This window comes from Triturus cristatus, chromosome 11, assembly GCF_964204655.1.
Source record: "Triturus cristatus chromosome 11, aTriCri1.1, whole genome shotgun sequence".
NCBI lineage: Eukaryota > Metazoa > Chordata > Amphibia > Caudata > Salamandridae > Triturus > Triturus cristatus.
The window spans coordinates 203804300-203829275 of record NC_140594.1 but is presented as its reverse complement, the minus strand read 5'-3'; the positions used below and the strand labels follow the sequence as shown (position 1 = coordinate 203829275).

Here is a 24976-nt window from a genome sequence, read left to right as displayed (position 1 = left end):
TTGCAAAATTGGTCAAAGATTGACAGAGCACACTGCAATCCACTTGGCGTTTTAGCTAGGATGAGGGTGTCATCCGCAAACATTAAAATAGGAATTTTAATACCATCTAAAAAAGGAGCATCCACTTGAGCGGAAGTCATACGTGCTACAACATCATTGATATAAAGTGTAAAAAGGACTGGGGCCATCGAACATCCCTGTCTAACGCCCCTCTCTACTGGGAAGTCTGAGGTAACCGAGCCTAAGCCACCCCACTGGATTCTTGCATAATTTGATTCGTGGAGTCTCATTATCATGGATAACAAATCGTTTGGGATGCCCTGCTTCTGTAGAACCGACCATAACTTTAGTCGAGGGACCAGATCAAAAGCAGCCCGTAGATCGACAAAGGCCGCATACAAGCTTCCTTTGCCGAGCACCACCGTCCGCCATTGAATCATGGTAAAACGGAAGACCTGATCCACCGTACTTGTGGATCGTCGAAAGCCAGCCTGGAAGGTTGAAAGGGCATTCGTCTCTTCCGCCCAGTCCAGGAGCCTATTGACGATCACACGCCCCACTACCTTTTGGATGGTATCTATAAGGCTTATAGGGCGGTAATTACCTGGCAATGATCGATCTCCTTTTTTGAAAATGGGAATAATTACAGCACCCTGCCAGGATTTTGGTATTGATGCACCCAAGGCAATGGCATTAATAAGATGGTGAATATATGAGCACCAGCGCTCTTTGTCGTTAACAAATAGATCCGCTGGCACACCATCAAGGCCGGGTGCACGTCCGCAGGCAACTGCATCCAGGGCCATCATGATTTCACTAGGACAAAAAAGGTTTCCTTTTGGGAGGTCTACACGGATTGTCTCATGTCGTTCATTGGTGCTAAAAACAGCATATTGGTTTTGAAAAAACTTTACCCTTTCAGTTTCAGGAACATTGTTTTGAGGGGATTCAGGACCGCCTGATTTTCCCCACCTAACAATGTGCCAGAACTGTCGAGAATCCCTACTATCGCTAGCTGCCTTTAGCTCAATCCAGTGTTGCTCATCCCAAGCTTGTTTAGCCTTAACAATACTAATTTTGTAGTTTTTCCTGGCAGCTTGGATTAAAGCTGTTTGCCCTCCCTTGATAGCATTACCCAGTGCAAGTCTACACTCCCTGCATTCATCGTTGTACCATTTAGCTGGCTTTGGCACCCTATCGCCTTTGACCTTGACAGGCTTAAGGAAATATCCCTTAATTATGTCAAAAAGGGAATTATGAATTCCTTCAACCCTATCTAGACCATTGCTCAGTATATTACAGTCCTCTAGGTCCGATATGGCTTGATCAACATGGCTATTAATACTAACAATAGCCTGTTGATTGATTGCTACCTTTTCCCATCGTAGCCTCCTCATGTTATTGGTAGGAACAATCCGGGGTGGGACGAGCACAGGAAGTCCCACAGGCAAGCCAGTGTGTGGCCACCACTTATGTGACAGGCACAAGGGTTTATGGTCGCTCTCGAGCCTTCCAGCCACAGACATGTCACAAATTGATGGCCATAACTTTAGGCTGCATAGCACATAGTCGATTCTGCTATTGTGCCTGCCATTATCAAATGTGCTTACACCTTTCCTATCTCTACTAGTCCTGCCATTCAGTGCTCTTAACCCTTTTCCATAACATAAAGCATTTAAACCAATGGTATCAGCAGACCACCGCACTATGGGATGCAACTCCAATTTAGGCACACCCCATAGTCGATCTTCCTCCTCTCCAAACAAATCATCATTGCTTATCAAGGGTTCAAATGTGCTATTAAAATCACCCGCAATGATAATATTGTTGGTCGACGAGTGTGTGTCAATGAGGCTATCAAGATCTTCTAGTACCTCGGACCTCCCTTTCTTCTTCCTCCGGACATATACATTATAGATGTCTACACTACCCAGCTTATCTAAGTCTAATCTAATTAGTTGGATATCCTTGTTTTTTGTGTCAAGAGCTTTAATGCCCAGTTTTAAGGATTGACGAACCCATACTACTAGGCCCCCCATAGGTCTGCCCCTAGGGCCTTTTACCGCAGGGACAAAATAATTCAAATAACCCTGCATAAAACATGCTTCACAGGCCCAAGTTTCCTGGAATATGCATAGGTCAAATTTATTGACAAAGCTCATCCACTCTGTTGATTCCATTTTGGAGGTCAACCCAGCAATATTCCATGAAAATAGGTTACCCGATGATTCCTGGGTAATAACCCTATCATTATCTGGAGCAGGCAGAACAAGATCGACCAAATGCTCGTGGGTATGTTCTACCTCTACTGCAAATAATACAGTACTGGACTCGTTGTAATGCATATTTGTATTCGTCTCGGGCGCCTCAGGTAGTGCACTCGTAGACTCATAATTGTTGAGTCAATCAACGTCCTCCAAGGTTTGTAGCACCTCAAATCTGTTTCTCAAGGGGATCGTAGGAATATGTTGGGTATTGGATGAATCCCCCAGACCGGAGGTGGCAACTGATTTTGATCTAGGGAAAAAATAGGTAAGTTCCCATGTAGTGATGGAGGATCTCCTATGCGGCGTTTGCCAATTTAAAATATGAGCAACAGCTCTTGGATCCCTGAAATTAATGAGGATGACATCCCCATTTATAGTTTTTGGCGTGTTACCCAACCAGGGCAGGCGTCTTACATGTAAAATTTCCCCATTAATGTAAGAAGGAAGAGGGCGATTTTGGCCTAGCCAATGGATAACTTTATTTTTTAGTTGATGGTATCCTTCTGCATCATCCGATTTTATCATGGGAACCCCTGCAAGCACAACTACCAGGGGGACTGCCTCTGGTGGTAAATTAATAGACAGCGGACCTCGTGGTTTAGTCGAGGGATCTGCGTTATGCCCCTGTTTGACAAACAATTGGCCCCCATTCTTTGGGGTATTTACAACACTTGTCCTAGCCATAGTTGTACAAGATGATTTGGAGGTGGTGGTACTATCTAAATGGCTAACCCCTCCCTTGCTTGTAGATGTAATAATTTGTGACGCTAGCTCTTCTGGGGACGAATTGGGAGAAACTGTAACAGAAACCAAGGCGGTGGGTGGTATAAGTAAGGGGCCAGGTGGAGTCGTGTTTTGTTCCATCTTATTGCCCACTAAAATTTCCACTTTCTCTAGCCTTTTTTCGATATTCTTTAGGCTTTCTACAATTGGGAGCATAAGTTTTTTCATCAATTTGTCAATTTCATCCAATAACTCCCCAGTGGTACCAACTTGATTAAAGCTAGAGTCAATACTACCAATGGAAGATTGTTTCTCTGTGCAGGGGGTAGCACTTTTCCCAGAACAGGCAGCAGTGGAATTACTTTTAAGAACATTACTTTTATTTTTGCGTAACTCTGAAACTATCTTCCTTCTTTTCCTGGGCAATGGACCAGTCAGTGTGGTCTGGCTAAGTGTAATATCAATGGTGGGTAACGACTCAGTACCTTGGGACGATAACTCATGTTGGACATCCAAGATATTGTTTGAGACATCGGGGGTAGGGATGGGGGAAAGAAGAACAGGTGAGGCCAAATCAGTACTTTGTTCGCGCACAATAGACGTAACAGAGCACATAGTAGAGTCATTAATACCCAAGGGTAGCATGGAATCTTGGAACAAAGAAACCTCGTTATCCGGGCATGCTGCTTCAGGGAGCGGCGTGGCTGATGCCATATTTTTTATGTGTTCTATTGAACAACGGCGTCTAGCCCTCAGTTCTGCAAGAGCAGCCTCCCGGGCAGAGTCAATATTGGGTTTCGTGAAATAACTATCAAGAGTACCATTTTTCCTCGACTCATTCATAGTGCAGGAATATCACTACTCACCGGTTGACAGTGCAGAATACAGTAGAGTCTAACTCTGTGTCAACACTCAGATGATTGCTAAAGATTTAGTGATAATAACCACACATACCAGGCCTGACGTAATAATGTCTCAGCAGCAATGAGTCAATGGGGTGGGCCCGACCCGGCCTCCTTCGGCTACTGAGGGCCACAGAGGGCCCGCCCTTTGCCCGGGCTTAGACCGGCGCCGACCCGCGCGCGGACCCGCGAGGCGGTGGCGTTGCTGTAATTTAAGCGCCTCCAGGCGCGCCAAAGTGTCCTGCGGCTTCCGGTTCCGCCGCAAGTGCTGCTGGGAACTGTAGTCCGGGCAGAGATAGAACGAGCTGCCGGGGACCACGCCAAGCACCAGGGGGAAAACAACAGACACCACAGTTAGCAGGTAACGGTAATCCGACTGTTCTAACAAGGTCTCCCGCTCTGTCAGCGGCGTTGCTGTAATTTAAGCGCCTCCAGGCGCGCCAAAGTGTCCTGCGGCTTCCGGTTCCGCCGCAAGTGCTGCTGGGAACTGTAGTCCGGGCAGAGATAGAACGAGCTGCCGGGGACCACGCCACGCACCAGGGGGAAAACAACAGACACCACAGTTAGCAGGTAACGGTAATCCGACTGTTCTAACAAGGTCTCCCGCTCTGTCAGCGGCGTTGCTGTAATTTAAGCGCCTCCAGGCGCGCCAAAGTGTCCTGCGGCTTCCGGTTCCGCCGCAAGTGCTGCTGGGAACTGTAGTCCGGGCAGAGATAGAACGAGCTGCCGGGGACCACGCCACGCACCAGGGGGAAAACAACAGACACCACAGTTAGCAGGTAACGGTAATCCGACTGTTCTAACAAGGTCTCCCGCTCTGTCAGCGGCGTTGCTGTAATTTAAGCGCCTCCAGGCGCGCCAAAGTGTCCTGCGGCTTCCGGTTCCGCCGCAAGTGCTGCTGGGAACTGTAGTCCGGGCAGAGATAGAACGAGCTGCCGGGGACCACGCCACGCACCAGGGGGAAAACAACAGACACCACAGTTAGCAGGTAACGGTAATCCGACTGTTCTAACAAGGTCTCCCGCTCTGTCAGCGGCGTTGCTGTAATTTAAGCGCCTCCAGGCGCGCCAAAGTGTCCTGCGGCTTCCGGTTCCGCCGCAAGTGCTGCTGGGAACTGTAGTCCGGGCAGAGATAGAACGAGCTGCCGGGGACCACGCCACGCACCAGGGGGAAAACAACAGACACCACAGTTAGCAGGTAACGGTAATCCGACTGTTCTAACAAGGTCTCAAAAGTAGCAACCCACTGAGCTAAGCACATAAAATACAGTTCTGTAAATGCTGGTAGACTATCAGGGCCAGACTGGCCGTGGCGGGCACCGGGTGTTTCCCAGATGTTCCGCTAGGGTGGGGCTGTTTTGAGCCCCTGGGGGATGGTTTTGTTACCGGGGGCCGGTAATATTGGCCCCCAGTAGCTAAATCGGCCGAAACCGGCCCTAGAAAACAGCTCGGCCGCACCCCCACTTTCCTCTCTCTGGGGCTGGCTGAGCAGTTTGTCAGGGCTGGTTTCGGTTAGCATTCCGGCCTTGTAGACTATCTTTGCAGCAGGCATATTAACCCTCTGTGCTGCTTTATGGTGAGAGTTAAAACTGCCAGTAGACATAGCTCTGACCTCTTTCCAGTGAGTACATTAATCTGCATGCATTTTCTCTCGAGGTGCACGAAGGAGAAGTGTACCCATTTGCATGCCACTATGCCCTGCTGGAGGCGCCGCCGGCGCCGGGCCGAATCCTAACCACCAAAGAAGAGAGGTCACTGACTGGGGGTGGCGCAAGTTCAAAGTTGGCAAAACATTTGCATGCCAACCCCAAGATAAACACGACTACATGACAGCCAGCCTTAGAAAGTTCACGCAGCCAGGCCAGCGGGGTCTCAGCTGCTGATAATGCATCAGTTGAGCCAGCCCCACTGCGGCAGAAGAGCCCTAGAGAAGAAACTAGAGTCTGTCAGTCTCAGTCACTCCATTCAGGCACAGTTCTAGCTGGCAGCAGGATGTCAGTCGCACCGCCTGCCACAGTTGCGGTCAGACTAGTTCACCCAGGCTCAGCGCGCAGGTGATCAGGAGCTAATAATGCGTGACTATGCATTTTAATGCGGTGATGCGGACCACCACATTAAAATGAGTTGGTCTAGTGCCTGATGCGTGGTACTAGGCATGGCAGCAACCTCACCATGTGAGGATGGGGAGAGGTCGTGGGAGGGGTGGGACCTTGTGGCGAGAAGTACCTATGAGGCACTTTTGAACCCCATCCCACCCACAACCTCCCCTCCAAAAACATAAAAAGCTGCTGAGGTTGATGCCAATGTCCTGGGGTGTTGTCACACCCCTTAATGGACGTCAGCAATTCAGAGCCTCGGAAAACCACAATTTATTGTAGTTTTCAGCGCATTTTCCCTGCCACCGTGTGATATCAGCTGCTCACCAGGAGACTGTGTGATGGGAGTCGGTATTGTGTGTCACACAGTGGCACCGTGTGAGTTGGGAGGTATGAGGCTGTCCAGCGATGGTCCACCAGGGTAGGAGGCCTGCGAGATCTTCAGCTTAAGCATTGTGTGCATTGACATTCTTTGAGCCAGATACATAAAGAAATGAGCTAATCGACATCCGGAGTTACGAAATTTACAGAACGTTTGCCAGATTATAATTGGAAACCTACAACAGTTCTGTAGTTAATGCATACTCCCGGAAACGGTCTGAGTTCCGCTTCCTTTACATACAGAGGTATTTTCACCGGTGCAGCTGTCATGGTACAAGTGCATGTGGATGAATGCTGCTACACCTGAAAAAGGTTTTTGCCTGAAAACGTTTTTTTTCTCCACAGAGACTATATTTTTCTGAGAATTTAAAAACTTTTTCCATGGTGGGAAGGGATTGGATATGAGTTTGTGAAGATCCGCAAATTTGTACAATTGTAGGTGTTCATAACTTCACAGGACATTCCTGTCCCATAATCCCCAATGCCCACTTAATCTCTGCCCATGGTCATAGGATTGCTCACATGAAAGGCTTTGTGTAAGTAAATCCTCCCATAAGGGAGAAATCAACTTTTATCAGTTACAAATGCATATTTGAAGTAGTAAATAGGCTAACAAAACTATTTGTGCCATGAAATCTGGCTTTAGACTCTTGACTAACTTTGAGAACTGAGTCCATTGTATTTCAGTTTGCTAGTGTGGCCTTCTGTAAAACTGGTGTACATCTGGCCATCGTAGACCAGCCTTTGACTCTTGGATGAGACGGAAATGGTAAGGTGTTCTAACAGTTACAGGATGATTTGGACAGATTCTCTTTGTCGATCAAATGTGTGCAGTTTTGTTGTAATTCGACCTTGAAAGAGCATCATTCGCCTAGGAGAGCACTGTAAAACGCACGTTATGAAATAAAAGTGTGCTCTTTAATGTCAAACCATTTCGATTCCTCGGATGGCTTTTGAGATTGAGATTTTTGTACATAACACTGACGAGACTTGTATGTCCACCAGCTCACACAAACATGGGTGCTCCAGTAACAGTGATGTTTGGTCTCCCTCTCCCAAGGTGTGGCAGATTCCAGAGAATGGACTCACTCTCCCCCTCACAGAGCCGGTGGTAGTCTTGGAAGGCCATTCGAAAAGAGTGGGCATCATCACGTGGCATCCAGCGGCGCGCAATGTGCTGCTCAGTGCAGGTATGTTTACGTATGGGCTTTTAAAGGGCAAACCTAGCTAGAAAGCAATGGAGCACATGTATGTGCAGAGATATGCAGCACGTGTAGGAAGCCAAGGGGCAATGCCAGAACATTGAAGCTGTAGTAAAACAAAAGGGGGCTTGTCTGCTGTACAGGTTACTGCTGCAATATCCATGTCAATTACCTGTATTACTAGCTACTATCACTGACAGTATAATTTGGGCACCTGACATTAGAGTATTTATTTTTTTAAATATTTCCGTCTGTATTTATCCTTATTTATTTTTGGCTATGCTTTTCGTATTTTTCCATATTTATTTTGTATTTTGAGAACAAATAAGTTGTAAAATGGTATATTTCTTTATTCATTTCACTGAAAAACATGCACTCACGCTTTCATGACTGCCGTGTTTTAGTAAATTAAGCAGAAAAATATAACAGAACACTACACCCACAAGTAAATATTAAAAATATACTACAAATATAAGTTAACATATGCCTGTGTTTTAGGAAATATCATCCTGTTTTTAAACTCCCCATGCTATCTGCTCAGGTGTTGGCCTGGAATTAATGAAAAACTGCATGGAGAGTCATTCACAAGAAGCCTAATTTCCTGTATTTTTGCACATTTAAATATAAATGCCAACCCGAATCACATTGTTTTCCGTCTGTATTTATCTGTACAAATCAGTAAAAACGGAAAACTGGGAGCCTAATTATGATCTATTTATTTGAAGAATATTGGCCCCTCCCTGTAGGCTCTACAGGTTTAAATAGGGTATGCTCAGTCTCATATATTGGTTGTTGTTCAATTTGAACGTATCATGAGTGTGAGGGTAAATAAAGCTCCCTGGACTCATGAAGTATAAATTAGCTTTTTTTTGTACAACCTGCTGATTTTTGACTTAGTCTATCAGAGCTAAACTGTAAAGGGAAAATGTTATTTTAAAAGGTATGGAAATTGCCATGTGTATAGTCTTTCTATTATGTTGCCTTTGAAGTGAGAGTGATTCAGTCACTCCTTTTTTTTTAACCTTAATTTATATGAGTAAAAGGCACAATCATTATTTCTTTACATGCAGTAATATAGTGAGTACAGTCCAGATAGTATACATCCTTTGTTACCTACTATGTATATTTACAAGAACGTTTATACCTGATCAATTGTATATACAGCGTTACAACATTCAGTGTCATTTACATTTGGTTATTCGAATTCCTGAGTTATAAGGGGCAATTTGCAGATATCTCCTCTTTATGTGTTCCAGCCCCCCCATTTTTTAATCCATTTTTTGGGACATCCCCTGTGAATATATACAGTGTTTTCCGCCACCATGGCTGTGTCCATATCCCTGCACCATTCCAAAATCGTGGGGGAAGTCGCTCCACCCCTGTGTCTGGCAATATTCCTCTTGGCTAGCATCATACCAAGGGTAGCCCAAGTTTGCAATGTCGAATTCAGGTCTGTAGCATCCCAGATATTGAGTATACAATATTTGGGCTCTTTAGGGACTAGGTTCCCACTTGCCCTCGTGATAAGGGACAAAACTGATTCCCAGTATGACGCCACTGCAGGGCATGTCCATATAGTATGAAAAACTGTGCCAACCTCCCCACATTGTCGCAGACAGAGCCGGTTGTCCACTTTCCCGATCTTACAGAGAGTAGTTCTGGTGTAGTAGATTCTATGGGAGATTTTGAGTTGTACAAGATGTAATTTAGATGCGATCGCTACCTCTCTAGGGGACGTCAGCGCCTCCTGCCAATCTGTATCATCTAACTCTTCCCAGGTCTCCCTGCCATTTGTCTTTAAGCTTCTGCACCGGATCTGGTGTAGAAGTGAGATTCCTACCAGTCTCACTGGTGCAGGGACACCCTTTGTCTACGCGTTCAATAAATGAGAATCAACACTGAAGTGGGACAAAACACAAGTTTATTATATCTCATGAGATGGCTCCGCCATACAGACACTACAAGTGCCTGAGAGGGAACGAACTAGAACAGTCCAAGACCTGCCTTTTATACATTTTTAGTACCATAGAAATTCACCAAAAACCCCTTTGTCATGGTTACATCACACTTTTACATAACCCTCTTATGGCATTTTTACATAATGCTTACACAACCCCCTTACACATCGCCTACATGCTGAACTGTAGAATCCTGATAAACCCCTACCCACGTCATCTTTGTAGATAGGCAAGGGAGGTTACAGGCATTGGTGAGCTAACAGATTAGACATCTGTGCATGTAGGCCCTTCAGCAGGGCAGGGCTGCTTACTCTGACACGCAAACATTTTCAGTATGACCAGCTTTCAGTGAACACGTAACTTCTAACTTGGAAAGTCCCTGTAGAAACACACAATGGGGCTGACAGGCAAAATGGTTGAAAGCAGAGGCTAAGTTACCAGAATACAATTTTTTTACCGTTTAACAGTCCCTCCTTTTAGCCTCTGCTAAATACATTTTGTCAAATCGAGAGTATATTTTAAACGTATATATAAAAACATTTCGAATACCAAATACATGAAGAGTAAAAACCAAATCAACGTTATACTGCCACAGTCGAAGGTAATCTTTCTGTATCTATTTTCATAAATTCATCTATTTGTTGCTGAAGCATAAGCTGCTTATTAGCATCACGAATTTCCACTTTCTTAGAGATACAGGACATGCATAAAGAAGTACAGAGGGGGCATATAATAGGCATACATTGAATACAAAGGCAACATCCTAGATTAGGGCCTACTATACAGGCTGCTATGACAAGTAATTTCCATCCCCATGACATAACAATGTTCCAGAACCATTTTCCAGTGTCTTGGTGTATCTCGGCCGCCATCTTATGTAATTTGGAAATGGCCTTATAAACGGAAGGTGTGTTGTCTGGTATATAAACACAAGAACTTGCACCAATAATTCGGCATGCACCTCCACGATCTGCAAGAATAACATCTAGAACCATGCGGTTCTGCAAAACTACGAGTCTTGTCGCCTAGAGTTCCTCAGTGATGTTACCTAGAGCTGTTGTAGTCTGATTAACTACTGCCTCAACTACTCTATTAAGTCTTCGTATGTTCCTACTATTAAGAGGTGGACCAACTAAGAGAAACATACCCAAGTTCACGTCAACATATTTTTGCAATGAGGTGACAGTCTGATCCACTGCCTTAATATCTATCATTCTCTTGGTCGGAGCTAATAAAGGATTGAGGGGCGATAGTCCAGTCTTATGATAAGAAGCTGGAGCTATATAAACGGAGGGGTGAAGGAAAGATATGTAACATATCCCTGACCATCCTAGAGGTAGATAGAAATAACCCTTATTCCCACAAATAAAATATGTATTATGGGATGCTAGAAAACTACTAAGAGTCGGACCTGCTATAGTCAATACAGTGTTAGAATCACGATTACCTACAAAAATGGGACCAAAATGTTTTACACGTAGGGGAGCTTGTGTGTCTGTTACTGTTATAATAGGGAATCCTTTCTCTAGTTTGGTCCATGTCATTGCAAAGATATATCTCATGGCAGAGGTACCTCTAGCATATTCTTCTGCTTCCCATTCCGATCCCTTTGCTTGCGGATTACCATCATCGTCTGGATAACATACCGATTTCGATTTTTTATTAAGACCCCCTACGTCAGCACTAGAAACACCCCTAATTTCTGCAGCCCACAAAAGTGCAAACCAAGTACGACAAGAACCATTGTGGGAGAATGGGAGCGGGATGAGAGGAGTTCCCCCTGCACCCTGGTGTGCAGGTAACAATCCGCAAACCCAACAATTAGAAATATTAGTAATGCTATGAGTGTAATGTAACATTCGAATAAATGAATTATTCTTGTAGGAGAGTCTATGCCTTTCATCTAGCGGTGACAGTGTAAAATGGTAATGTTCAGATGGTGTGGGTTTTGGAGGTGCAATCGTATGCACAGGAAATTTCAAATGACGTGAGGTGTTGAATATCCTGGTGTTCTTCCTCCATATTTAGCGACCAAAAGTCAACAATGTTCTTAACTGTATTGTCTCTTGAAAACGCTGCATAAAATGTTCTTTTTTTTTTTTTTAAAAAAAGGGTCTATAGTTTATGTCCAATGCATGTATCAGTCAATGGGGAATTTCAGAGAAAAAGCAAATATTTGAATCAAACACTTATTCACCTCAGCAAAGTTCAAACTAAAAAATAAAATCGTTGAAGGCTTACAGTTCAATGATAGCAATGAAAAAGGAAATCAATATAACAACTACTCAAGAAAAATCGTCCACAAGTTCATCCCCTATTGCCTCAAGGATCGTTAGATATGCTGCCTCTTTCAAAGGATGCAATTCGGGTCCCCTATAAAATCCTGTCGGGGAAAAGCCAGGGAACTGAAGCTCTGGGCCAAGACAAACAATAGCTATCTTACTCCTGACTGGATTCCTGGGCCAAGAAGTGGAGAGTTCTGACTCTACTTCCAGTCCTGGGCAAAGTAAATTGATAAGCACCCGAATAGTGTCAGGGGTTCTCTGCGCCGAAACCCTCGAATTCTCTCCATTGAAATACTGTGGGACGGATGATTTTACCATAAATCAATTCGTAGTTCCAAAATTTGGGTTCTTCCACGGATTCAGGATATCCACGCCACAAACCGCACCAAACCTAGTTTGGCCGCTTCTGCAGAACAGAGTCTCCTGCCAAGTAGGCCCTCTAACCGGACCACACTCACTGCACCCTCTTTTCAAAGTCTTCGCTCAGTGAATAACACGAGGTCTCAGATTGTACCTCTCTCTTCCAGCTGTCGTTGGATCAGTAAAAAGCAATTCTACAGGTGTGGTAAAATAAGGATCCGTAAAATAATCCGTATTTTCTTCGTTGCTGAGAATATTGTGTGCAATTCCGGCGTTCTCAGATTCTGTAATCTGAGTCAGATCGGCTGGCACTTTTCTACAGTTTGAGTCATGGATCCAACTCCTTGTTTTCGTAACTCAGACTGCTGTTCGTGTTGCCAAGAGGACCTGTTCCGGCCCTTTTCCAGCGAGGTTTCAAGTTCTTCAAGCGCTGAAATTTGTTTGTTACAACCCAATCACCGGGTTGTAACGAGTGCCCAGAACCTTCAGAATTGTCAGGAAATGAGTTTTGCACCTGTTGGTGAATCACAGAGAGATTGTCTGTAAGTTCCTTCATATAATCTAACAAAATAGGATACTCAGGTTCTCTGATTTTCTTAGGACGTGGGGGACCCCTGCCAAACACCACCTCATTTGACGTAAGGCCGGACTTGCTATCTGCCGGTGCTTGGGTGGACATAAGGGCTAATGGCAAAGCATCAGGCCATTTAAGCCATGTCGAGGCCTGCACCTTAGCTAATTTAAGTTTCAGAGTCTCATTATAGCGTTCCACCAAACCGGCAGATTGTGGGTGATTAGTAGCATGAATTTTCTAACGTTTGCCCAAACTTTCAGTAATCATTTTAATAACATGTGCAATAAAATGAGGTCCATTATCACTCCATAAAATTCTGCAAATTCCAAACCTTTGGACATATTCTTTCAAAAGGATCTTAGCTGTGGTGAGTGCAGTATTATCTTTCGTAGGATACGCCTCCACCCACTTACTAAAGGCACATACTATAACCAAGGCATACCTAAGGTTATTGCACCTTTCCAATTCTATGAAATCCATCTGCAGGACTTCGAATGGCGCCCTAAGCAAAGAGAACCCTCCTTTTGGGGTAGCCATTCCCTTCCCCGTATTGTGTTGCAAACAAATTATACAGTGTTTATCAAGATGCTCAGCTGTTTTTCTTATATCTGGATGCTCCCATACTTGCTCTAACTGTGTGGGTATACTTTTTGCACTAACATGTGCTAGGCCATGTGCCACAGTGACAAACAGTAGTACATAGGAACTGGGCAATTTCCACCTGTCCCCATCTGGCCCGCTTCTCCAACAATTTTCACTATGCAATATTCCTGTCTTTTCCCATTGTTCTTTTTCCTCTTTTGTTGCCATCTGTTGAATCTCTCTAATTTCTTCGTTAACGCCACAAATCTTTTCTGCAGAGAAATACATTACATACTTTTTCTCTTGTTGGCTACGTGCTGTTTCTTTTGCAGTACTGTCTGCAAAAGCATTGCCTCTTCCCACATCATCTTCTACTTTCTGATGTGCACTACATTTAACAATAGCCACCTGCTTTGGTAGCGTTAATGCAGTCAATAAATTCTGAATTAATTCTCCATGTTGGATCCTTGTTCCGTGTGACGTCAGGAACCCCCTTTCCTGCCACAAGCGTCCGAAGTTATGTGCAACTCCAAAGGCATACTCGCTATCTGTATAGATATTTACAGACAGTCCTTGGCTAAGCTCACAAGCTCTCAAGAATGCAATAAGTGCGGCGGCTTGTGCAGACTTATAGGGGATTCGAGCCATCTCTACAATTGTGTGCAACGTAGTGATAGCATAAGCTGCAGTCGTAGTGCCATCAGGTAACTTAAAACAGGACCCTCTACATACAATTCGCCCTGGACATCAGACAGAGGAGTATCGGTACGGTCCACTCGACCTTTAGTTTGTTCTTCAGTGGTGAAAATACAATCGTGTATATCACTAGTCTGTTCAGAAGGCAATGGCAATAAAGTGGCTGGATTTAGGGTCAGACATCGTTTAAGAGTTATGTGTGGTGCTAATTATAATAATACACATTTTTAAAGCGCGAACAATCACCCGTAAGGGTCTCTAGGCGCTGGGGGCCGTCTGGATGATTAAGCAAGCTATTGCCCAGAGTCACATGGTGCTGGGCTAATCTGCTGCCGGGGATCAAAACATGATCCCCAGATTCCGGAGTCAGTCGCCCTGGCCCCGGCGCCACACCTCTTCCCAACAGAGTGCTTTTGTACCCGGTAAGACGAGTACTCGTCAAATGTTGTGTCTTCGTTTAATTCAATAATACATCAACTGAATGGGGAACAAAAACCGTCAGTTTGTGGTCCAGTACAAGTCCTACTGATTGTCTGATCGAAATGGCAGTTGCTGCCACAGCTTTCAGGCAACCAGGGAGTGCCCTGGCCACTGAATCCAGAACTGCAGAAAAGTATGCCCATGGGCGTTGTTTGTCCTCGTGTGGCTGTGTTAGCACAAGCAATGCACAACCTTTTCGTTCGTGTACATAAAGAGAAAATGGTTTCATGTAATCAGGTGCTCCCAATACAGGAGCAGAACATAACGCTGCTCGGAGTTGCTGATATGCATCCTGACACTCTAAGGAACAGGGCAAAGGAAATGGGGTATCTTTTGTTGTAAGGGCAAGGAGAGGTTTATTAATGAGGGAAAAATTAGGGATCCAATGACGACAATAGGACGCCATGCCAATCAATGCCCTAACGTCCTTTTGCGTCTGAGGAATAGGTGTATGTATGATAGCCTGAATTCTGTCTTTAGTCAACATCCTTCCCTCCTTCGACAAGAGGTGACCTAAATAATAGGTAACCTCTGGTTGACAAAACTGCAACTCATTTCTCGATACTTTGTGGCCCAATTTCGCAAGGTGAGTCAATAATAGCAAGGTAGCCTCAATACAAAGTTCAGTGGTGTCTGCAGCTATCAGCAGATCATCCACATATTGTAACAGTGAGGTGCCCGGGGGTAACTGCAAGGTATCAAGTTGACGTTTAAGGGCCTGACTATAAGTGCTCAGGCTTTCTGTATACCCCTGAGGAGCATGACAGAATTGGAATGACCACCCTTTAATAGAGAAACCAAACAAATACCTGCTAGAGGGGGCAATGGTAATGGAAAAGAACGCATTCTTACAGGCAATTACCGAGAAAACACAAGCTGTGGCTGGAATCATTGTCAATAAAGTAGTAATAGCTGGAACTACGGGAAACTGTGGCACTACTATTTTATTGATTTCACGCAAATCAATTACAAATCGATAAACTTTTTCTTTGTCTTCAGAAATGGAACGCTTCAAAACAGGCAAAATAGGGCTGTTACAAACATTGATATCAGTCTCTTCCACTACCCCTTTTTCAATAAGATCCTCTATAGTCTGCACTAAGGCGCTTTCGCCTTCCTGGGATATTTTATGCTGAGGTATGCGGGGCAAGACAGAATTCTGTTTAACCTGAATATGCACCGGTTCAATGGACAATAAACCTACATCAGTATCGCCCTCCGCCCACACAAAAGGCAGGACAGTGGATAATGCATGTGAAACTTCATACAATAACATACTTCCAATTACGTAACGGCTTACCAAACGTAACATATACACCATCCATTGAACAATAGATGCGTGCATGAAAGTGTTTGAGTAAGTGGAGACCTAGCAGATTGTCAGGACAATTTGGTGCAAGAAGGAACGGTGAATGGACAGTAAATGGTCCAATAGTAAGATCCAGAGGTTTGGACACGGGACTAAGAATAGGCTTCCCAGCATAGCCTATGGACAGGTTATTATGGCCAGATGAGGGAATCCCAGGGATCAGTTTTTCAGAAAGCGCACTTTGTGTAGCCCCAGTATCCACCAGAAACTTCTGCGAGGTCCCCAATATTTCAGCAGTAACATATGGGCCTGTCTGACCGATCCCTCGCCTCGTCCTACACTGTCCTAGTTAAATTGCATACCCGTGGCATCGGATGCACTGAAATCATCTGCATAATAGGCTTTCTTCGGGGCAGGATTGTCAAAATAATTCTGTCTATTACTAGGACTGGGATGCTGTTGAGGACCCCTTTGCACTCCCCGTCCCGTACATCTACCTTGTTCGTGAAGCAATGGGTATTCAGATCGCCAATGTCCGTCCTGTTTACAGTATGCACATTGATTCCGTCCAAACGGACCAAATGCCAGAGAGTCTTGATTATTCCTCCTTGGGAGGTCAGCTCTAAATACTCCTCGACCTCTACCTCTCTGTGGCCCATAAACCTGGTTCAACAACATTTTAGTTTTCAATTCCTTATTTTTTTTTTTTTAAATATACAGGAGGGGTGACTGGGCTCTCCCCAATAAAAATTAAGGATATATTAAAAAAGAGACAAGAGTGTACTATCAAGAAAATTTATTCTGAATTGGCTTTATTAAAGGCTGATGATATAGAGAAGCATGGCAAAAAATGGGGTGATAAACTTGGTATAAAACAGGAGGCTTTTGAGAGATCTTTAGAATTGGGACAAACTGCCCTCTGCTTAGCAGGATTACAAGCCCAACATTATAAAACTATTTTTTCATGATATTATACACCAGCAAAAATCGCACAATGGGGAGGGAGGACTGGAGGGCATTACGTGCCTCAGATGTGAGAGCTACGATGCAGATTTGATTCACATAATGTCAAACTGTCCAAAGCTGCTGAGTTTAAAAGGAGAAATCGAGAAATTTTTTATACATTCTTTAAAAGTTAATATTCATCTTACTTCAGTAGTAATTCTGTTGGGAATTAGGGAGGAGGATGAAGTAATAAAGACCTCAGAATATTTCATATTTCTTTCTATGGCGGTGCTGCGAATCTGTATCTGCTCGGCGTGGCTAGACCCTAATCCACCAACGTTTCAGCAATGGATTGCCAGGCTTCTCTCGATTTATAACCTCGAAAGAGGAATTTATGAACGGAAGGGGAAGAGGGGGAAGATATTAGGGGAGCGTATATGGGGTCCAGTTCAGAGATGGAAGAAAGAGTTAGAAGGAAGAACCGTTTGTGATAATTAAGATACATATACATATATATATATTAAATAATCTGTGAGATATAGCACTCTCTCCCAAAGAAAAGGAATGTATTTAGCTTTTTTGGTAGTGTATCTCCAAACCTATGCTGTATTGTGACTTTATCCTTTCTTTTTCTTGTTTGATTTGGATGGTATGTACCCAATTTAAAATGAATTATATGAATAATTGCTGTGCTTTTTATGAAAAATAAAAATATATTTAAAAAAAAAAAATCAATTCCTTATTTTTACCCTCTTTTTTCCCTTTTTTATGATTTACTTGATTCTCATTATACTGGGCCATGTCCAAAATCTTTGGCAGGGTAGAGGAAGCCCACGTACTTTCAGCTACTCGTAATTTCTGTGAAATCTCAGGTAACAAGTTAGCTACAAATTTGTCTACAAATGTTGACCTGTATCAGAAGTTGTGTCTTGACCACTATAATCATGAAATGTCGTTTCAAACCTTGTGAAAAAATCAGGGACAGACTCATCTTTCCTTTGTTTGCAAGCTACCAATTTCGCCCATGATATTTTCTTTGGTGGCACTATCTATTCCAAATAAGTAGTAATATGACCCTTGTAAATCTAGTATAAGCTGTGATGGTTTCTGCCTTGCTTTCCTATCAATATCTGCCGCTTGTAATTGCGCCCAAGTACCACCAAAGGCCTCATGGTCCTGTTTGCTGACCATACGCCAAAGATCAGGGGGCAATATCAATCTGAAAAACATATCAATATCAACAAAAGTCCTAACACAAATTACGGCAGCATTCAATTCATCATAAAATGCACTTGGGTTTTGTCCTAGGGTCAGGCAAAGAAGTTTTAAGGGCCAATACGTCCGATCGCTTCCAAGGGGAATAAATCCATTGGAACCGGAACCCAGCTGCATTAACACCCTGACCGTCACCTATGGCTGCTTGAAACACGGGGGTCGCTTCTCGCATAGGAAAAGTTTAGTCAAGGCCGACATGAGCCTCTTAAGTCTTCTTTTCTGAGAAAATATATCTTCTACCGCTACTTTTAAGGGAGCAGCAGTCAGCGCTCCTTCATTTGTCCTTTTTACATATTCTAATTAATTTTCGAGGAGCCTCCTCATCCATATTAGTCCTCCAGCCCTCTATTAGTGCATTAGCCATTTCCCCTACAACGTAATGCTGAGTCATTTGCGGGTATTGTGTCAAAGTCGTGAAAACCTCGTCCAATCGTATATCGTCATCCCGAACCCATTCACAACCCCTAACCAATAATACCGCCTTGTCATCCTCCATAAGGATAGATCTATGACGTTGTTTAGGAATTGGGAGTGTACGAACTAGTCTTTCTATCAAGGACAGGGGTTGCAGCAGAGGCAGCAGTCAATGGAGGATACATTTGAACTACTGTAGGTAACTGGGGAGGCGCTGTCAGAGCAGCATTATTTCCGACCGGATTCAGCGCATAAGGAGGCAGGGCTAGTCTGCAAAGCATTTCTTCTAATTCTGGATCCTCCTCCTCTAAACCCTTAAGTCCTGCTTCTTCCTTAGTCACATATGCTTTCTGCAAGTGATGTTTAAATCGTCTCTCATCACTCTGGACACTGTCTTCTTGCATTTTTAATTGTAGCTCTTTAATCTTCTGCACAATAGTCTGCTCTTCAGCTTTCTTCTTATCCTTATCTTCTTTAATTTGTTTCTGTTTAATATATTTTTTCCATACTCCTAAAGCATCAAACATGCTCTGCCTACTTTTCTTTTTAAAAAGTTGCTCTTCTATATATTGCAATGTATTTGAATCAAAGGTACCATGAAGTGGCCACTGTAAACTAGCATCGTCCTTTGTATATTTGTTGCATAATGCACTAAACAGTATGGGAGAAATACCATATTTAATGTACATTTCATAATTCGGAGTGCCTTCTAAAGGCGCTGGCTGTCTTTCCTCCAAAACATGTTTCCTGTTGCAACAACAACATAATGCACAAAGTGTGCTCAAAACAGGCATGTTTACCAAATACTTCTTAACAATAGCATTAAGAATTTCTTATACAACCTAAAGATGAGAAAAAATTCACATTATCTGTCAAAGACGTTTGCAAAGGCCTTTTTACCAACAAAAAAAAGACTCAAAAAAGACAACCAATTTGATCCTACCTGATCGCAATACTCCAACTCCCACCTGCTGATCTTCGGACAATAGATCACCTCCAAAATGCCAACCGAAAAGCCCCAGTTGAGACACAGCCTCCACAAAGGTCAGGTCGATTAGCTGAAAATCACCTTGGCCGCGAGAGCAAGTCTCAGTCTGCGGGGCGCCCCTTCAGTGTTTCTGTCCTGTCGAAACGACCTCCTTCTGGTCCAGCTGTGTCCTTCAATGGGGCCCCACGTTGCCGGCGCCAATTGTAGAAGTGAGATTCCTACCAGTCTCACTGGTGCAGGGACACCCTTTGTCTACGGGTTCAATAAATGAGGATCCACACTGAAGTGGGATAAAACACAAGTTTTTCATATCTCATGAGATGGCTCTGTCATACAGACACTACAAGTGCCTGAGAGGGAACAAATTAGAACAGTCTAAGACCTGCCTTCTATACATTCTGAGTACCATAAAAATTCACCAAAACCCCTTTGTCATGGTTACATCACACTTTTACATAGCCCTCTTATGGCATTTTTACAGAACGCTTACACAACCCCCTTACACAACGCCTACATGCTGAACTGTAGAATCCTGATAAATCCCTACCCACGTCATCTTTGTAGATAGGCAAGGGAGGTTACTGGCGTTGGTGAGCTAACAGATTAGACATCTGTGGACGTAGGCCCTTCGGCAAGGCAGGGCTGCTTACTCTGACACGCGAACATTATCAGTATGACCAGCTTTCAGTGAACACGCAACTTCTAACTTTGAAAGTCCCCGTAGAAACACAAAATGGGGCTGACAGGCAAAATGGTTGAAAGCAGAGGCTAAGTTAACAGAATTCAATTATTTTTACTGTTTAACACTTGCATGTTATTAATAATTTTCCGGTAGGTCATAGAGATTGCTTTTTTGTCCATATTGTCTGTCAGTAGCCTATCTTCTAGTGGGGAGGCCTCCGGTAGGGTGGTGTCAGGGGGAATTGCTGCTTCAAGGGCGTGCTTGATCTACCGCTATCGGAAGTGCTCCGTTGACCCATGTTGTACTGCGTTTGGAGCTGTATAAATGTGATCATTTTTCCTCGTATCCAGAGGTCGCCCACCTTGGATATCCCAATAACGTCCCAGTTGTTAAAACCTTTGCTTTTTTCCAACCTTCCCAGCCTGTCTGTGACCCAGAGGGGTGTTGCTTGTGTGAGTATGTTATGCCACCCTAACTTTTTTTGCACTATGTTCCAGACCTGAAGTGTGTGGTTTGTGGGGCCCATTAGGGTCCGGGTCTTGTTGTAGAGCGCCCGGTGAGGCCCCATCTCCCCCAACTGCAACCTGTCGAGGGCATAGGCTGGGTCCGGGTGGGGGACATGAAGCCAGTGATTGATCACTATCAGCTGAGTAGCCCAATAATAAGTCTGTACGTTCGGGAGTGCGATACCCCCATCGTACCAGGTGCGGTATAGTTTCACCATAGCTATGCAGGTCAGCTTATTATCCCAGAGGAGCTTAGTAACTTCTGCTTCGATGGCACGGAAGTAGGTCTGGGGGACTAAAAAGGGTGCGTTTTGGAAGGCATATAGAAACCTGGGGAGCACCATCATTTTGACAAGCACTGCCTTTCCCAGGAGTGACAAAGGCAGTGACTGCCAGTGTTTGGTATCCCTTGCAACCGTTTCAAAGGGGCTTGAAGATTTAGGGTCATAAATACTTCCGGGTCATGGGTGACATGAATCCCCAAATATTTGAAAGTGTTCTCTACTATTGTTACGGTGCAGCCAGCTGGGAGAAGTGGTGGGGGACCCCTCAAGATGTAAAGCACCGATTTTGCCCAGTTGATCGTATACCCTGAATAACGTCCATAAGAGCTACAAATATCTAATAGACAGGACAGGCAGCGCCTGGGAGAGGCCATATATAGAAAGATATCGTCCGCATACAGGGATATACGATCCTCATATCCCTCAGTCCATCTGAGCCCTTGGATGACCGGGTCCTGTTGTACCCAGGCCGCCAGAGGCTCCAGCACTAGGGCAAAAAGATGTGGCGATAGCTGGCAGCCCTGTCTCGTGCCTCGATACAGTGGAAATTCTTCCGGTCTATGCCCTTTGGCCACTATGTGGGCCAAGGGAGCAGTGTAGAGTAACCTAACCCAGGAGCAAAATTTCTGTCCAAACCCCAATTTTCAGAGAACAACGAAGAGGAAGGGCCATTCAACGGTGTCGAAGGCCATGCGCGTGTCTAAGGACAGCACAACGGCTTCTTCCTGAATGGTATGTCTACGGCCCAACTCGTTGTGGAGGCACCTAAGATTTAAGGCTGTATTTCTCACCAGCATAAACCCGGATTGATCCGGATGTATCAGCGTTGCTAGGTACGGTGTGAGTCTGTTCGCTAGGGTCTTGGCCAATATCATGGCCTCATCGTTGATCAGAGATAGGGGCCTGTAGGAGGAACACAGCGCGGGTTTGCTGGGTTTGTGGATGGCCACTATTGTTTCCGTTCTTTGGTCTCGTGTTAGTTCCCCCCTGTCCAAGCTGGCCTCCTACATCACTACCAGGTATGGTGTGAGTGTCGATGCGTTATGTTTGTACCACTCTATGGGGATACCGTTTGGGCCTAGTGCTTTTCCAGACTGTAGTTTACCGATTGCCATCGCGATTAATTCCGCGGAGAGGTCTGCCTCTAACAAGTGAGACTCCATCTCTGCTAGTCTAGGAAGTTTAATATCGTGGAGGAACTCCTCTGCGTCTGTTTGTGTGATTGTGAGTGTGGAAGTGTAGATCTGTTCGTAGTGATGCACAAGTTGGTCTATTATGCATTGGGGATTCCAAGTGGTGTCAGCCGCGGGAAGTTGGAGTTCTGCAATCCATCTATCTGCCTTTTCTCTTTTGTCAAGCCAAGCCAACAGCTTGCTGGCCTTGTCTCCGCTTTCATATATAGTGAGTTGGGTATGGGAGAGTCGCGTTTTTGCTGCCTTCCACAAAAGCTCTTTGTACTCCTGCTTCCTGCTTCTTAAGTTGCAATAGATGAGTATTCGTGTCAGAGGGGTCCTGACTGTGGGCTCTTTCCAGGTCGTCCACCTCCTGTTCAAGCGTTTCTACGAACTTTCTCTCTTTTATGATGGGTAAAAAGTGAGACCACTTGTCCACGAAGCACTCTCTTGTACGCCTCCCAGAGGACAAGAGGAGAAGAGACGGAGGGTGCATTTTTGCTAAAATAGTATTTGGGGTGTCAGTCCCTTCCCAATCTCAGGGGCCCTGAGGTATGCGGGGTATATGGGGAATATGCGGCTATGCGCTGTGGAATACCAAGTGTATAGAGTGCTGACCGGAGTGTCATCAGAAATGCCCCTCGGTCAATGTGCTACCGTTAAAATGTTTTCAAGTTCAGCTGCTGGCGCCAGTATAGTCAATCTGGAGAGGCTATTGTGTGCACCTGAGTAATATGTATATTGTTGCGTCCGTGGAAAGCGGGAGTGCCAAATGTCTACCGTGCCTATGGCGTCTAGGAAGTCCGTGAGGACAGTGTGTGTCCGGTGTTGCTGTCGAGGGGGTGTGCGATCAGGAGCGTCATCTAGCGTGGTGTTAAAATCGCCCCCTAATAATAAATAGCCTTGTGGGAGCCGGTGAAGGAATTTGCTGAGCACCTGAAATGCTGAGGAATGGAGCGCGGGTGGGATGTAGACAGACACTATGTTAACCATGCGCCCTTCCCATTGACACGATAGCGCCGCGAAGCGGCCCTGGTCGTCCGTGTATGTGTGCTTAAAGACAATCGGGTACTGTTTCTTAAGGAGGATTCCCACTCATCGCGAACCAGATGTAAACTCCGAGTGTACCACGAGCCTAAAACCCCACCTATCTAGGGCTTTACTAACTGTCCCTGTTAAGTGGGTCTCTTGCAATAGAGTCACTGCTGGTGCCTTACGCTTTAAGTATTGTAGAACTAGTCCTCTTTTAAGCTTACCTTGGAGGCCATAACATTCCAAGATATGATTGGTAGGTGCTGTGTGTGGGGTGTCCTAGATGTTGTGGGATCAAGTGACATCAGCATTTGGGATGTGTGTAACCTGCTCTATACGATCTAGATTGTTTTGTGGTCACGCGCGAATGGTGTGAATGGACCTATAGTGTGCCAGATAACATACATAAACAAACAAATTCAGTAAATAAGAACTTCCCCAAAAAATCCCTATACCCCCCCCCCCACCTCCCTGCAAGATGGTTTCAAAACTTCCCGCCACCCCAACTTTACAGAGTACCTAATTCCCAATACCCGGTACCTTTGTGGGGGGAGAGAGCGCTCGTATTGTCCCCCCGGGCCTTCTCGAGGATATGGTTACCCTCCCAGCTATTACTTAAATGAAGTTAGTGAGATGTTGGGAACTCCTTGCCCACACAGAGTCTCTCAGAGGACCTCTAATCGATCGTCCATCGATAGGTTCCTGTCTCATCGGGCCAGTGGAGGGGCTGGCAGCACCCCTCCCGTATGTGTGGGGGCCTCAGCGTCGTGCGTCTTCGTTTACCGTCGTCATACGGAGTACAGAACAGGTGCCTGTGCACTAGTGTCTTACATAGAGAGTGTCCAGTCTGCCCAATTCAGTCCTCCTGGGGCCGAGTCCCCTATTCTGACGAGCCAGCCATCTGGTCCAGGGATTGTGATCTGGTTGAGTCACGAGCAGCATTTCGCCCAGGCTTTCCACGGTGTTGGACCTGGCACCACCCCTCCAGCCAGTCCTGTCGTTGGTCTGGTGAAGAACCATGCCTTCCCATCTGCCTCCACTCTCAGTTCTGCGGGAAATAGCATAGAGTATTTGAGTTCACAGTTCCTAAGTTCTTGCTTCACCGCTATGAAGTTCCGCCGCTGTTTGGCCACAGCTGTGGTGTAGTCTGGGAAGAAAGATATCACGCTTTGTTGGTATCGGATCTGTGGGGCCACTCTCGCCTTTTGGAGGATGAGGTCACGGTCACGGAAATTAAAAATGCATGTTAGAATAGGCCGCGGGGCGCTCCGGCTCGGGCTCTGCCCGTTGGGCCCGCTCGACCGAAAAGTAACTGGAGAGTCCCCTGGGCTGCAGGTGGTTCTTGATCAAGTGATCCACAAAGAGGTCTAGGGCAGGGCCCCTCATTTCCTCCGGCCCTCCCACAATGCTCACATTATTATGTCGGGAGCGACTTTCGTAGTTGTCAAGCTTCGCTGCCATTGTTCTGTTGTCTATTTCCAGCTGTTTCACTTGCTTCTTCAGGGAGGCTGTGTCGGCACTTATGGTGGCCATTGCTGATTCTACCTCCTTCACCCGGGTGCTAAGGTTCCTAAAGTCAGCACGGATAAGTGAGAGTTCGGTGGTCACAGTGTCTATGCGGGACTCCAGAGAAGTGTGTACATTACTGAGGGTGGTTATAATATCCTGTAGCGTGATCCCTTTCCCTGGTGTAGGCTCTTTAGTTGGCGCCGCTTCAGCCTCATTGCGGTCGTGCGTATCTTTGTCTGTTTTAGAGAAAGCGTACTTCTCCAGTTTATTTGGTTGGGTCACTCGTTGGCCCCGGCCCCCCATCTTGCCCCACTCGGCGGCTACAGCCCGCGGTCTTTGGCCATCTGAAGGCAGT

At 45.2% G+C, this 24976-nt stretch overlaps 1 protein-coding gene across 2 annotated transcripts in view; it reads left to right on the top strand.

The window, feature by feature from the left end:
• The window catches only part of CORO1C (coronin 1C), a 603513-nt gene that overhangs the window by 489126 nt on the left and 89411 nt on the right, over nt 1–24976 (top strand). For both annotated transcript variants that reach the window (XM_085634726.1, XM_085634725.1), the window contains exon 4: nt 7429–7558. In XM_085634726.1, the coding sequence (XP_085490852.1) occupies nt 7429–7558 (130 nt within the window). The remainder of the gene's footprint in view (nt 1–7428; nt 7559–24976) is intronic.